This window comes from Lepisma saccharinum, chromosome 10, assembly GCF_977018435.1.
Source record: "Lepisma saccharinum chromosome 10, izLepSacc3.1, whole genome shotgun sequence".
Lineage (NCBI taxonomy): Eukaryota > Metazoa > Arthropoda > Insecta > Zygentoma > Lepismatidae > Lepisma > Lepisma saccharinum.
The window spans coordinates 83,924,453-83,937,265 of NC_139238.1; the positions used below are offsets into that span (position 1 = coordinate 83,924,453).

At 42.8% G+C, this 12,813-nt stretch overlaps 1 protein-coding gene across 1 annotated transcript in view; it reads right to left on the reverse strand.

Annotated features, from left to right (window-relative positions):
• Nucleotides 1-12,813, reverse strand: part of LOC145994168 (ATP-binding cassette subfamily C member 4-like) — a 108,906-nt gene that overhangs the window by 32,691 nt on the left and 63,402 nt on the right. The window contains exons 10-13 of the mRNA XM_083130262.1: nucleotides 10,510-10,713; nucleotides 6,603-6,889; nucleotides 4,762-4,945; nucleotides 2,277-2,396 (exon numbers count right to left, since the gene is read on the reverse strand). Coding sequence (XP_082986388.1) covers nucleotides 2,277-2,396; nucleotides 4,762-4,945; nucleotides 6,603-6,889; nucleotides 10,510-10,713 — 795 coding nt within the window. The remainder of the gene's footprint in view (nucleotides 1-2,276; nucleotides 2,397-4,761; nucleotides 4,946-6,602; nucleotides 6,890-10,509; nucleotides 10,714-12,813) is intronic.

Sequence of the window (12,813 nt, forward strand, 5' to 3'; positions counted from 1 at the left end):
GAACAGGTGGGAAAATTACCGGGTTCTCCCCCGCCGGGGATCGAACCCGGGTCTCTCGCATGGTAGCCAAGCCTAATGACTTAGCTACCGCGGCTACCCCCTGATATTATTAGAACAATTAAATCTAGAAGATTTTAATGAGCAGACCAAGTAGCAAGCATGGGAATGGATGGAAGAGTTTTGGTACACCTGGTGGTAAGACACCCTTAAGAAGGGCAAAACAATTATGGAATGAAAATGTTAAGATGAACGTGAAGGAAATTGGTAAGGATAGTGTACGCAGCGTAGGGGCTGATGGGGTTACACCCGGAGCCTCCGAAATTTGAGAAAATTAACACTTTAAAATGGTTACCAAAGTGGTAAGTCCAAATCCTCTCTAAAATTAACCACGATCATCATTTATGAGAGTGAAAAGTTTCCAATATGCAAAATATCTTACTGTGTATGCCGCTCCTAATTAGAACGCAGATATCTGCTATCCTCTTTTACAATTCCAGCTCACCCCGAAAAAAGACGTCCTGCCTACGTCAGTGAGTATGGCCAAGTGTGAATTGATCTTGTCCAGAATTGAGACAGGTAGAGATATGGCAATAACCTTTGGGTTTAGGAATTCTAAAGAATTAGATGTTCACTCTCCAGCGTCGAATGACATGGGTACCTGTGGGGAAAACCCTGGGGGATAAAAGCGGTCAGGGGCGTGATGCTGATCACATCACCGCCACTCACGACCGGATCAAGAAAGTGTGGGGCGTTACACCCACGCCCCCTATACGCCTTCATGGCGTGGTACTAAGCACAGGGGAGCACTTTACCTTTTTTACCACTGTATCGACATGCTTTGGAAAAAGCTACATTTCTGTAGTTTTAAAAGTGATTTTGGAAAGTGTATTGCTTAAAATACAACTTGTATTGTAAACAAGTAAACAAGTACTGTACCTAGGAATATACAATCATACAAAATATGCAATTATTATTGTATAATGGTTCTTACCCAGTGGCGCTGATTAAGGGGAGCGAATGGGCGGTTGCTCTCCCCCCTAATGTTTGTTCCGCACTATAGGCTCTTATAACTGAATGCAACTCCAACTGCCGGCTGGGAAGCAGCGAATCAGCGGTGAGTGGAAATTTCTTCGACTGAGATCGTGCATTTTCGGGTCACAAGGTACCGAACGTTGTTCGCGGCACGAAACAAATGAGCGTTGGGTCCACCACATGTTGCCAAACGTACCGTAAGGCGAGAAAAGATCTTCTCGGGCAACGGTATTGTTAGCCCCAGAAATCAGCGGGGGTTTATGGTACAACTGCACACGCGGTCCTGAACGATGAAGTTTCCGGAAGGACCACCCACAGGTTAGAATGCAGGCGGTCACACAGTCATACAAAGACAACTGGCAATTACAGAAGTACGCTTGGCAACGTTGCTTCGGGAGAGCGATGTGACTGACCCCTTCAGGTTTTACTTCGCAACTGAGTCTGTTGACACCCATCGGACCACACGCCCTCGCAGACGATTGGGGGACAGAAAGGGCCAGAAATAGCCATCAAGAGGTGCGTTCCGAATGTCTTAACGAAACGAACGAATCGAACGAAAGTAACTGGCCTCGTGAACCTGGTGAAACCAGTTATTTTACAGACTTATGGGACGCTCTAGACGAAAGCGCAGGCGCAGCGTTTTGTTTAGAGAAAGTTTCGGCATGGCGTCCAGCGGAAGGCATGTCCTTCTGGCAGAAATAAACTCTGCTGCGAACACTATTACTCATTTTAATAACATTGTAAGACGAGTTAAGGCACGCTCATCTTTCGCATGTCGCTTCATATCGCACTCTGTTAAAATTATAATACATTTTCCGAACTAGTGCAGTTTGAAGCCATCATGCACGCACGTTGTCTGCATGCAGCAGACGATTCTCACCGAACAAACCAGCCTCCTGGCCAGTGCGTTTGGTGAATCTCGTTCTTTCACGAGACGCACGGAATGCGACTTTTGGGACAGCATAATGAATCTTACAAAGGCCAGTTACCATAACTCGTTTAACGCGTTAAACTCGTGCGACTTTCGGAACGAACTCAAGGTCAACCGCCAGTTGGAGTTGCGACCAGTAGTGCTAAGCCTTGTCTGACACCTAATTGCAGCTACTGTATGCACCACCCGTATGAAGAACCTTTATCCAACGTTATTGCTTTGTTTTGAAATGATCTAAGTTTGATACCCCTTACTGAAATGAATGTTTCAAAGAAAACGGGCAAGTTTGCTATTATTACGCAAAGTAACTCACGTGAAAGTCATTGTCTTGCCGGTAACAACTAAAGCCGTCTTCTTTCACTGGTTTTGGTTCCTTCACAAAGTCAGGTATGTCTGTGTGGTTGCTCGGCAGAAAACTCGCTTGACTCTGGCCCTGCAAAGATTTAAAGTGTTTCATCTTTCTCGATGCGTATTTTGTAACTAAGTGCAAGAACACATGACTGAACTTTACAGCTATTCGTAATTATGTGATTCATTTTCACACATATAAGCTTATTGGCATACAGGCTCGTACACACACAGAGAGAGAGAGAGAGAGAGAGAGAGAGAGAGAGAGAGAGAGAGAGAGAGAGAGAGAGAGAGAGAGAGAAGTATCCTTAATACACATTATATTCAAATATACATCATTAAATCTGTTAGGTGCTGTTGGATTCTTTCATTGACAGATCTGATGGACCTGCAGATGTAATGTGCCTTGCACTCACACTCTGCATCGTATACACCTCGGTTATCAAGGGGGGAGAGAAAGTACCGTTTGTGTTTGTTCAGTTTATCAGCTATTTTGGAATTGAGTTTGTGCACTACTTTGATGTCATAGGGGAGAAGGGCTTTGGATATGCGGTTGGAAGTGGTGGGATGGTAGGGAAAGGCAAACCATTTATATTGGCCGCTGGAGGTTGATTGTGGCTGGGTTGCTTGCGGATGGTTAGGGTGTCTGACCTGTATTTCCGCTTTACTGCACCAAGTGGAAAGTTGTGCTTCTGTGTATCCATGTTTCAGGGCTATTTCAGTGATGGTGGCTATCTTCTCTCATAGATCCTCTTCTTTGCAACAGTAGGAGAAGGCTCTTCGATAAAAGTTCAGCCACACATTGGCTTTTTGCTTGGGGGAGATGGCTAGAGAGAGCATGTATGTACTGATTGCCTGCATCCGGTTTTCTGTAGACAGTGGTTGTGAATTTGTTAAGTGCACGGCTGATGGTGATGTCCAGGAAGTTGATCTTACCATGTTTCTCTTGTTCTACGGTGAAGTTGAGCCTAGGGTGGATGCTCTTTAGCTTGTTCACTAGAAGATTGAGTACTTCTGCCTTTTTGTATATGACTATTGTGTGTCGTCCGCGTACCTTCCATATCGGATGTATTGTAGTTCTGGAATGTGGAGTATCTCTTTTTCAGCCAGGTGCATGACTATGTTGGCTAAAGGAGCTGATAGCGATTGCCCATCATTGTTGTGAAAAACACGTTCTGAAAATAAATTATCCGTGTAACACAGTTGAATTTCTTTCGTGTCAATTCCTGGCAAGTATGTGTCATGCACCAGTTACGAGATTTTGTTCTCTTCACTGATTTTCAGATGTTGAAAAATGTTGTTTCAGCTGTAATTTATGGAGAGCTCCTGTGTGTGAAATATAACAATACGGAATAATAACGCAATATTATTATTACCAATTAACGTTAATAATATTAATAATAACCAGGTAGAAGTTTAAGAAAAAATGAAGGTGTCTATATTATAATTTTTGAAAATAACGGGTGTCTAAAAAAGATGAAACATTTTGAAATTGAGGTACAGAGAAAATTATAAATACTTGCAAGAGATGGCATGTCTTGAAGATGACGACCATCTCTGCGTAAACATACGCGCAGTCGTAGAGGGACATTCTGCATAGCTTTGACGTAACATGTTCACAATATAATCTGAGCGATTCTTCAGTTGTAGCAGATCGAGTCTAAAGGATCCGTGAGGAAATCGCCCAGATTCCTGTGGACATATAACGTCGAGCTATGCAGGATGTCCCTCGAACTACTACAGGAATGTTTGCGCAGAATTGGACTTCATCTATTGGACGTCATCTTCAAATCATAAACATACCCATCTCTTCAGCGGCATGTAATGCAAAGGCATCCTTTGCACTATCCATTTCCATGACTAAATCTCATTCAGCTATTTTTCTCTTCTCTATACCTCGTTTCAAAATATCCCGTCTTTCTCGGACACCCTTTGTAAGTGTATCGCACAGGGCTTTGCATCTCCTAACGGTACACCGAAGAAGAAATGAAAGAGAAACGGATAGAGAGAGAGAAAGCAAGTGGTAGAAGGAGATAGAGAAACACGGAAGTGGAAAGAAATAAAAAAAATAGAGAAACAGAGAGAGAGAGAGAGAACTAAAGATGGAAAGAAGGTGGTAAACATAGAAAGAATGAAATAGAAAGGAAGATAAATGAGAGAAAGAAAAACAGGGAGTGAATGAGAGAGAGAGAGAGAGAGGTTCAGAAGCAGGGGAAAACAGAAAAGAGAAGTAGAGAGGTAAAGCGGAGGTTCAACGAGAGCAGTCTATATCTAAGGATTTAGGGGAGTACTGTATGCTGTTTCAAACATTTGGGTGTGCAATGTACCCCATTCCTCCCGTTCCTCCGCCACTGTTCTCTATCATCGAGTTACCATTGCAATTTAGTTTCTGTCAAGAGAACAAGTTTAAAAATGCAATGAAGAGTTTTCAATAAATATTTCGTACTTACATTGTACAGAACCAATGCTCTGTCGGCCTGTTTTACGAAATTGCTGTATCCTGTGACCAAAAGGCAGGCCTTCTCCTTGAGAAGGTCTTCCAACACCGCCTTAAACACGCAGCCTCGCAGCGGCGGTTCAAGTGAGTCTAGTGTCTCGTCCAATAAATAGATTTCAGCGTCCTGATAAAGCGCCCTAGAAATGAATAAAAGTTTATGGATGTTGTACGCAACTGGTAAATGTTTTATATGATTAACGACCTTGTGTCGCGACCTTTTTGTGTGTACTCTCGCGCGTTCATTGAAGGTTTGTCTGTTTTCAATGCTTTTTTGAGAGATATCCAAGAACAATGTTTCATTTACTCTTATGTGATATGGCGAAAATACAGGGTGATGCAAATGTAATGTTACTTAGGAAACAGATATGTGCACTCAAATATACGCATGATTGATACGTAATGATTATAGTTGCAGTATGATTGATACATAATGATTACAGTTGCAGTATGATTGATACTTAATGATTACAGTTGCAGTATGATTGATACATAATGATTACAGTTGCAGTATGATTGATACGTAATGATTACAGTTGCAGTATGATTGATACGTAATGATTACAGCTGCAGTATGATTGATACTTAATGATTATAGTTGCAGTATGATTGATACTTAATGATTACAGTTGCAGTATGATTGATACGTAATGATTACAGTTGTAGTATGATTGATACGTAATGATTACAGTTGCAGTATGATTGATACTTAATGATTACAGTTGCAGTATGATTGATACTTAATGATTACAGTTGCAGTATGATTTATACATAATGATTACAGTTGCAGTATGATTGATACGTAATGATTACAGTTGCAGTATGATTGATACGTAATGATTACAGCTGCAGTATGATTGATACTTAATGATTATAGTTGCAGCATGATTGATACTTAATGATTACAGTTGCAGTATGATTGATACGTAATGATTACAGTTGTAGTATGATTGATACGTAATGATTACAGTTGCAGTATGATTGATACGTAATGATTACAGTTGCAGTATGATTGATACGTAATGATTACAGTTGCAGTATGATTGATACTTAATGATTACAGTTGCAGTATGATTGATACGTAATGATTACAGTTGCAGTACATGTTCAATATGCTCACCATCTGCTTAATTCATGCTTGAGTCCGATGCTTCTAGTTGAGTAAAACGTCTGCTAGTGTGGTGGGAGTGGTTTGGGAGATGACGAATTTCATTGGGGTGGTCCCGGTTCTTGATTGTCTTAAAGCACACGGTGGCCTTACGTGTCCCCACAAGTAAAAAAAATCCAGGGTGTTAGGTCTGTTGACCGTGGTGACCATTCACCTATATGTAACCTGACATTTTCCCCACCTTGTAGTCCTTTTCTTTGGTTGGTTCAGGTTCTTGATTTTATTAAGGCACACGATGTATTTTTACGTGTCTCTACAAAAATAAAATAAAAAGAAAAACCCCAAGGGGTGATAGATCTGGTGACCTTGGTGGCCATTCACCTACATAACCTGGCTTTTGCCTTTCCCTGTAGGTTAACTTTACTTTATGCTCAGAGAGGCTGCAGTCTGTTTGCGTTAGTCGAGACCATCGAAGCAAGTGCGTAAGGGCTAACTGGACGCGCCTGAGGGTTGAGTCTTGTCGTGGGCATCCCTTTGTGAGTTTTCATCTAATCATTATTCATTCTCATCGTCGCCGTTAGTATAGAGGCAGGAAATCGACGTAAAAATAAGCAGATTACAAAATAACCCCCATAAACCAAGTATTGGTCATATTGAAACTATCAGAAATTAAAAGTCTCCAGCATTACCTAGCCAAACCAATCCTAGCCTTCTGGCTGCAGGTGAGGCCTTCGTCCTGTCCCCTGATGACGGTGAGATCCCCATGAGGGAGCTTGCGAAAGACGTCTTCCATTAAGCATGCGCGGGTCACCATCTTGTATCTGTCCTCCTGGTAGGGTCTTCCGAAGAGGATGTTTTGTCTCACCGAGGAACGGAAGAGCCAAGGCTCCTGAGGGGCAAAGGCCACCCGCCCCCTCACGTGGATTATCCCGTTCATCACTGGAATCTCCCTCAGGATCACCCGTAGCAAGGAAGACTGAAAAGGAAGCGGGTGTGGCAGATTAGTAGTATCAGAGTTTGGGAGGGAGCACGATAATATGCACTAAAAATAAAGGTACATAATAGATAATAGCTTGTAATGTTTTGAAATGTCTAAAAATTCAAAATCTTTAATCCAGAATTTAATACTTCCATAAGTCACAGCTTCCTTGGGGTTTATATTTTACGTGGTGACTCTTTCTAAAGACACCCAAATGTCAATCTCTTCCCAGTAGCAAAATTTCCACAAAGCACACCCCAGCGGAGATTTCGACAGAAGAACGGAGGAATCAACGGAAGGGCGGAGATGTCGACGGAAGAATGGAACAGATAACGGAAGGGCGGAGATTTTGACGGAAGAATGGAACAGATAACGGAATAGCGAAGATGTCGACGACACAAGAACTGAGGAATCAACGAAAGAGCGGAGATTTCGACGGAAGAACGGAGGAATCAACGGAAGAGCGGAGAATTCCACGAAGAATGGATCAGGCAACAAAAGGGCACAGATGTCGACGGAACAATGGAACAGATAACGGAAGGGCGGAGATGTCGACGGAGGAATCAATGGAAGGAGCGGATTCGTCGACGAAAGAACGGAGGAACCAACGTAAGGACAGAGATATCAATGGATGAACGGAGGTATCAACAGAAGCAATGCTTTGTTCTAGCTCGACCTTTCTTGGAAATGTCTTCCGTTGGAAAGGTGCGGAATGACGAACATATGGTACAGAGTGTTCCGCTTAGGACTATAATAAAAGAAAAATTCGTAACATTGAAACAGCTTCGAATGACGGAAAGTTGGTGGCTGAGAAAGTTTTAAAGGCAATGTGCCTTGGTAGGTTGCGCATGCGCAGGAGCTGTAGAGTCATTCGACTGCCGAGACTGTGTCAGTCACCATGTGGACGCTACAACAGAAGGTGTTTTGTGATTTGGAAGCAGCAAATTAAAATCTGTACATGACCATGCCACAGGAATACGCTGTGCCCAAACTTCCAGAAGAAACAATCTTCCCATGCCCATGCCAATGTATTTTCGGTAACCACTTCAATTCAATGGATTGGAAGAGGATCTTGGATAATGACCTGGCCACCATGGTCACCGGACCTTACTGTGATCGATTTTTCTTGTGGAGTTTTCTTAAGGACAAAATGTATGTTACAGATATTCCAGATTCAGCCAGACTTACGCGAAAGAATTCGTGCTGCAATCAACAATGTGACGCCACAAATACTAGTAAACGTATGCGTTGAGGTGGAATACAGTTTAGACATTGGGAGTGCAACCACTGGTTCGCATGCTGAAGTGTACTAGGCATGTAACAAAACTTACTGAGCTTATGTATATACCGCGTGAGGCACCTAAAAGTACCACCTGAAATAGCGAAGAAACCAGAAACAGTAGCGATGTGAGGTTTGCGGGAAACAATATCATCAAATGGGGCTCGTAAATCGGAGGTATAAGGTGGGTCGAAAAATATCGACAAATGGGGCATCTGGAGCAAAGTCATATATTTTTTAATGGAACGATATACAATAACATGCATAATATAAAATAGCACACGCAGAGAAACACAACGCCGTTGGTCTCATGCATCTACTGCACATAGGAACGAAGATATGGCCATGTCAGTCCGTCAGTACCACGGCATGTAAGACTTCTCAGGTGCCTGACAGAACTGCCTTTACGCAGAGCAAGTTTTGATAGCAGGTCCACAAGATCGTGTTAGTTCATAGCAAGCAGTCGTAGTGGTAAGAGCGAAGATTGTGGTGTTCACAAACATAGAAAAAGCGGACATGATCCTGATTTATGGGGAATGCCGAAAGAATGCCTCAGAAGCCTACCGTGTGTACGCAGAGAGATATCCGGACAGACGGCAGCCATCTCGACGTCTGTTTGGTAAGTTATTTATTAAATTAAGAGACACCGGAAGTGTAACACCACGAGCACGTGTGCGGAACAAGCCAACTACAGGTGAGGCAGGTGCAACAAATGTTCTCGCCGCTGTTGCTGTGAATCCGCACGTTAGCTCCCGTGAAATTGCCAGGGATGCTGGGATGACAGCGAAGTGTATTGCGCATTCTGCACACACACAAGTTTCACCCATATCATATCTCCCTCCATCAGGAACTTCACGGGAATGATTTTGTGGACCGTGTTCGGTTTTGCACATGGATGTTACGACACGACACACCCGATTTGTCACGTATGCTCTTCACTGACGAGGCAACTTTTACCAATCATGGAAATGTCAACCTAAGGAACATGCTCTATTGGTCGGTGACAAATCCACATTGGCTTCGCCAAGTGGAACGCCAGCGCCCATGGAGTGTGAACGTGTGGTGTGGTATAGTGGGTGAACATCTCATTGGCCCTTTTTTTATACAAGGGACACTGAATGCTGACCGATACATACAGTTTTTACAACATGAACTGCCTGTACTATTGGAGGACATACCACTTCAGACAAGGAGGGAAATGTGGTACCAACATGACGGGTGCCCAGCTCACAGTGCAAGACGCGCTACAGCATGCGTGGAAAATACATTTCCAAATCGTTGGATTGGATGTGGAGGGCCTGTCAAATGGCCGGCTCGTTCCCCAGATTTGACCCCGTTAGACCTTCTCCTGTGGGGAAAGCTGAAGGACATTGTCTACCGGGATGTGCCAACATCTCCAGAGGATATGCAACACCGCATTACTGCGGCCTGTAGGGACATTCCCTACGAGATGCTACATTCTGTGCAACGATCTTTGCGTGGGCGCCTCGTTGCCTGTATCGCAGCTGACGGCCACCACTTTGAACACACACTTTGACAGGTTTTCGCTTCTTACGCAGTGGTTCTTCGACATACTGTCATGGTCATTTTCATTATGCTGTAACACTGTCAAATACATGGTGCTGACGTTCTGTCTTCATCTTGTCCAATGGCTTCCGACATCTCATACTTGTACATGCCGTGGTACTGACGGTCAAGTGTGCCACTTGTTAGTTTGTTTACATATTTTCACATGGCCATATCTTCGTTCCTATGTGCAGTAGATGCATGAGACCAACGGCGTTGTGTTTCTCTGCGTGTGCTCTTTTATATTATGCATGTTATTGTATATCGTTCCATTAAAAAAAATATGACTTTGCTCCAGATGCCCCATTTGTCGATATTAATCGACCCACCCCATACCTCCGATTTACGAGCCCCATTTGATGATATTGTTTCCCGCAAACCTCACATCGCTACTGTTTCTGGTTTCTTCACTATTTCAGGTGGTACTTTTAGGTGCCTCACGCGGTATGTAAGACGTTTTGGAAATAAGTCATTGTAAGTAAAGAAAATTGAATATTTTCTTTTATTATAATCCTAAGCGGAACATCCGGTATTAACCATCTAGTAAACGTCTTCACAGCCAGCCTCCGTGGAGGATTTGTTAACACAGCGTGCTACGACACCAGGAGTCCCGGGTTCGAATCCCAAACTGGGCACGAGTGTTCTTTGTGAGTGTCCCTTCATCAATTTCATCATATCATCGCTCATTCTCATCTTCGCGATTAGCCAAAAGTGGAAGAAAAGTGAAGTAAAATGTCACATATCAATCAATCAATCAAAGGTCTTCACTCACCTTGCCCGCTCCTGGTGGTCCCGTTATGGCCATGAGCGTCCCCTGCTTCACTCTCAGGGTGATCCTGTCCAGCGTGTTCGTAAGAGATCGGGGGTCCCAGGTGGCCACCAGCTCCACCAATGTAACCCCGGAAGTGACGCAGTTGTCGTGCTCTTCGCACCTACGAGAAATTGGAACGTCCTGTTCGTCCAGTTCGATGAAGTTCTAGAAAGAATCACATGTTGGTATTTTTGAAAGATTAATGTCCATGAGAAAAGGAAAGTCGTGCACCCAGCCTCACTAGCGAGAGTGGTTATAGTGATGTTAAGTTCCACAAGTGCGAATCATGTTAGAGACTGGTCAGGGTGCGAAATCATTGAACACTGGTGGGGTGAGTGGGGAGGGCGATCTTAATTTACACACCCCACGCACAAACACAGAAATATATGTGTGTGTGTAAATTATTATATGATATACATATGTATTATGTTATTACACAAAAAGTAAATGACTAAATATGTGTATTCAGGGTGTCACTTTAATAGCGCTCACGGACCACAGAAACGTACAGAGGACATAAAAACAAACAACTTTTCTCACAGTCAGTAACATTTTTCTCGTTGGTGTGTCTTTTTGGCGCTACGATCGTTCAAGAAAGCCCGTTTTGCCGCCTGTATGCTGGCAACCCAACACAACATTTGATTGCATTTGAGACGTCATTTCCTGTTGTAAAGCGATGCGTGCCAAGGTTACCAGGAACACACATATTCTGTGAATATATATATTACACATATAAAGGAATTTATTTGTTACTTATGTATGTATATATACTTACGTATATCAGATACTTATGAAGTGCAGTAAAACCTCGTTAAACCGGACTTTGCTTAATCCGGACAGGCAAAAAGGAAGAAAATAGCAGCATGCAAGGTTTTTAAATGTGGCTAGAAGTCAACAAGAGAACTTCCCAAAGAAAAGGGAGTGAACCACTGATGAAATCTGTTTCCGGCATACTTTGTACTGTACTGTATAGTGTATTTAGGCCTAGCCCTTTAAATATACCATAATAAACGTGTGTTCTAATGCACTTTCTACTGTTCTTTTAGGTTATTTCAGTTAATCCGGACTTTCATTAAACCGGTGAACTTATCCCCCCATTAGTCCGAATTAACGAGGTTTTACTGTACTTTCTTTACAGTTGCAACATAGTTGAAATGTCTTGTCCGCGCGTTCATTATATCCCCATCGGCAACCCTTTGATAAAAGTTAACACTGGAAACAATAGTCAACAATAGCCATACCGCTCCCGATAAGCACGTGCACTCAGACATTGTTGCCACATTTTCTTTACATTTCTTGTAGTTGCAAGGCGGAGCAGGCGGGTGCGTGTGCCTCTCGTTATTTCTGCGCCATAACCACGTGCGGGGTTGATTTTCTTAACTAGTTGTGTTGTGTTGTATTATTTCTTTGTTGTGTTATGGTGCTGTGTTGTTGCTTTGTTGCAGTGTTGTGCTTTTAGTTTTTATATTAGATTTTGGTTTTGTTATTAGCATGTGGAAACCATGGGTTGCAAACCAGGTTCCTTTAGCAAACGTTGTTGCGCAGGAGAATTTAACTGACGAAACTGACCCCTAGCAAAGTGCTAGCAGCGGCAGTTCCCGAGTGCTGAGGAAAAGAAAGAAAATTCTGAACAAACAAGCTCAAGAATTTGTATGCAGTGTGCACGAATATGTCTCCAGGAATAATTCAGGAAGAGGACCAATATCGGAGACAGCAAATATTTTGAAATTAGACAGGAAAACAGTGCGAAAGATCGCAGAAAGAAACCCAGTTACACCAAAGAAGCCTGGTAATAAAAATAAAAAAAATCATAAAGTGGACGAGTTTGTTTGCGATTTTGTTAGGAGAGAGATTTACAATTTTTTTTTTAAAGGACACGCACCAAGTGTATGTGAATTATTAACACAAGTGAAACTAATATCAGACTTCCCTTACAAACAAACGACGCTTCGAGAGCTTCTGAAGAAACTTGGTTTTTCTTTTCGTCAGCTGAAGAAAAGAAATGCAATAATGGAGTCGACAAGAATTGTTGCTTGGCGGTATCGTTACCTTCACAAACTCAACAGGTTGAGATCAGAAGGCTGCCAGATTGTTTATTTAGATGAAACTTGGTTCGACACTCACGACGTCGTCAACAAGGGGTGGAACGATGGTACTTGCAACTCTATTTTGAATTCGCCGTCAGCACGTGGAAAACGCATCATGGTGCTCCATGCTGGGAGCAGTGAGGGGTGGGTCCCAAATTGTTTTTATCTTTCAGCTAAG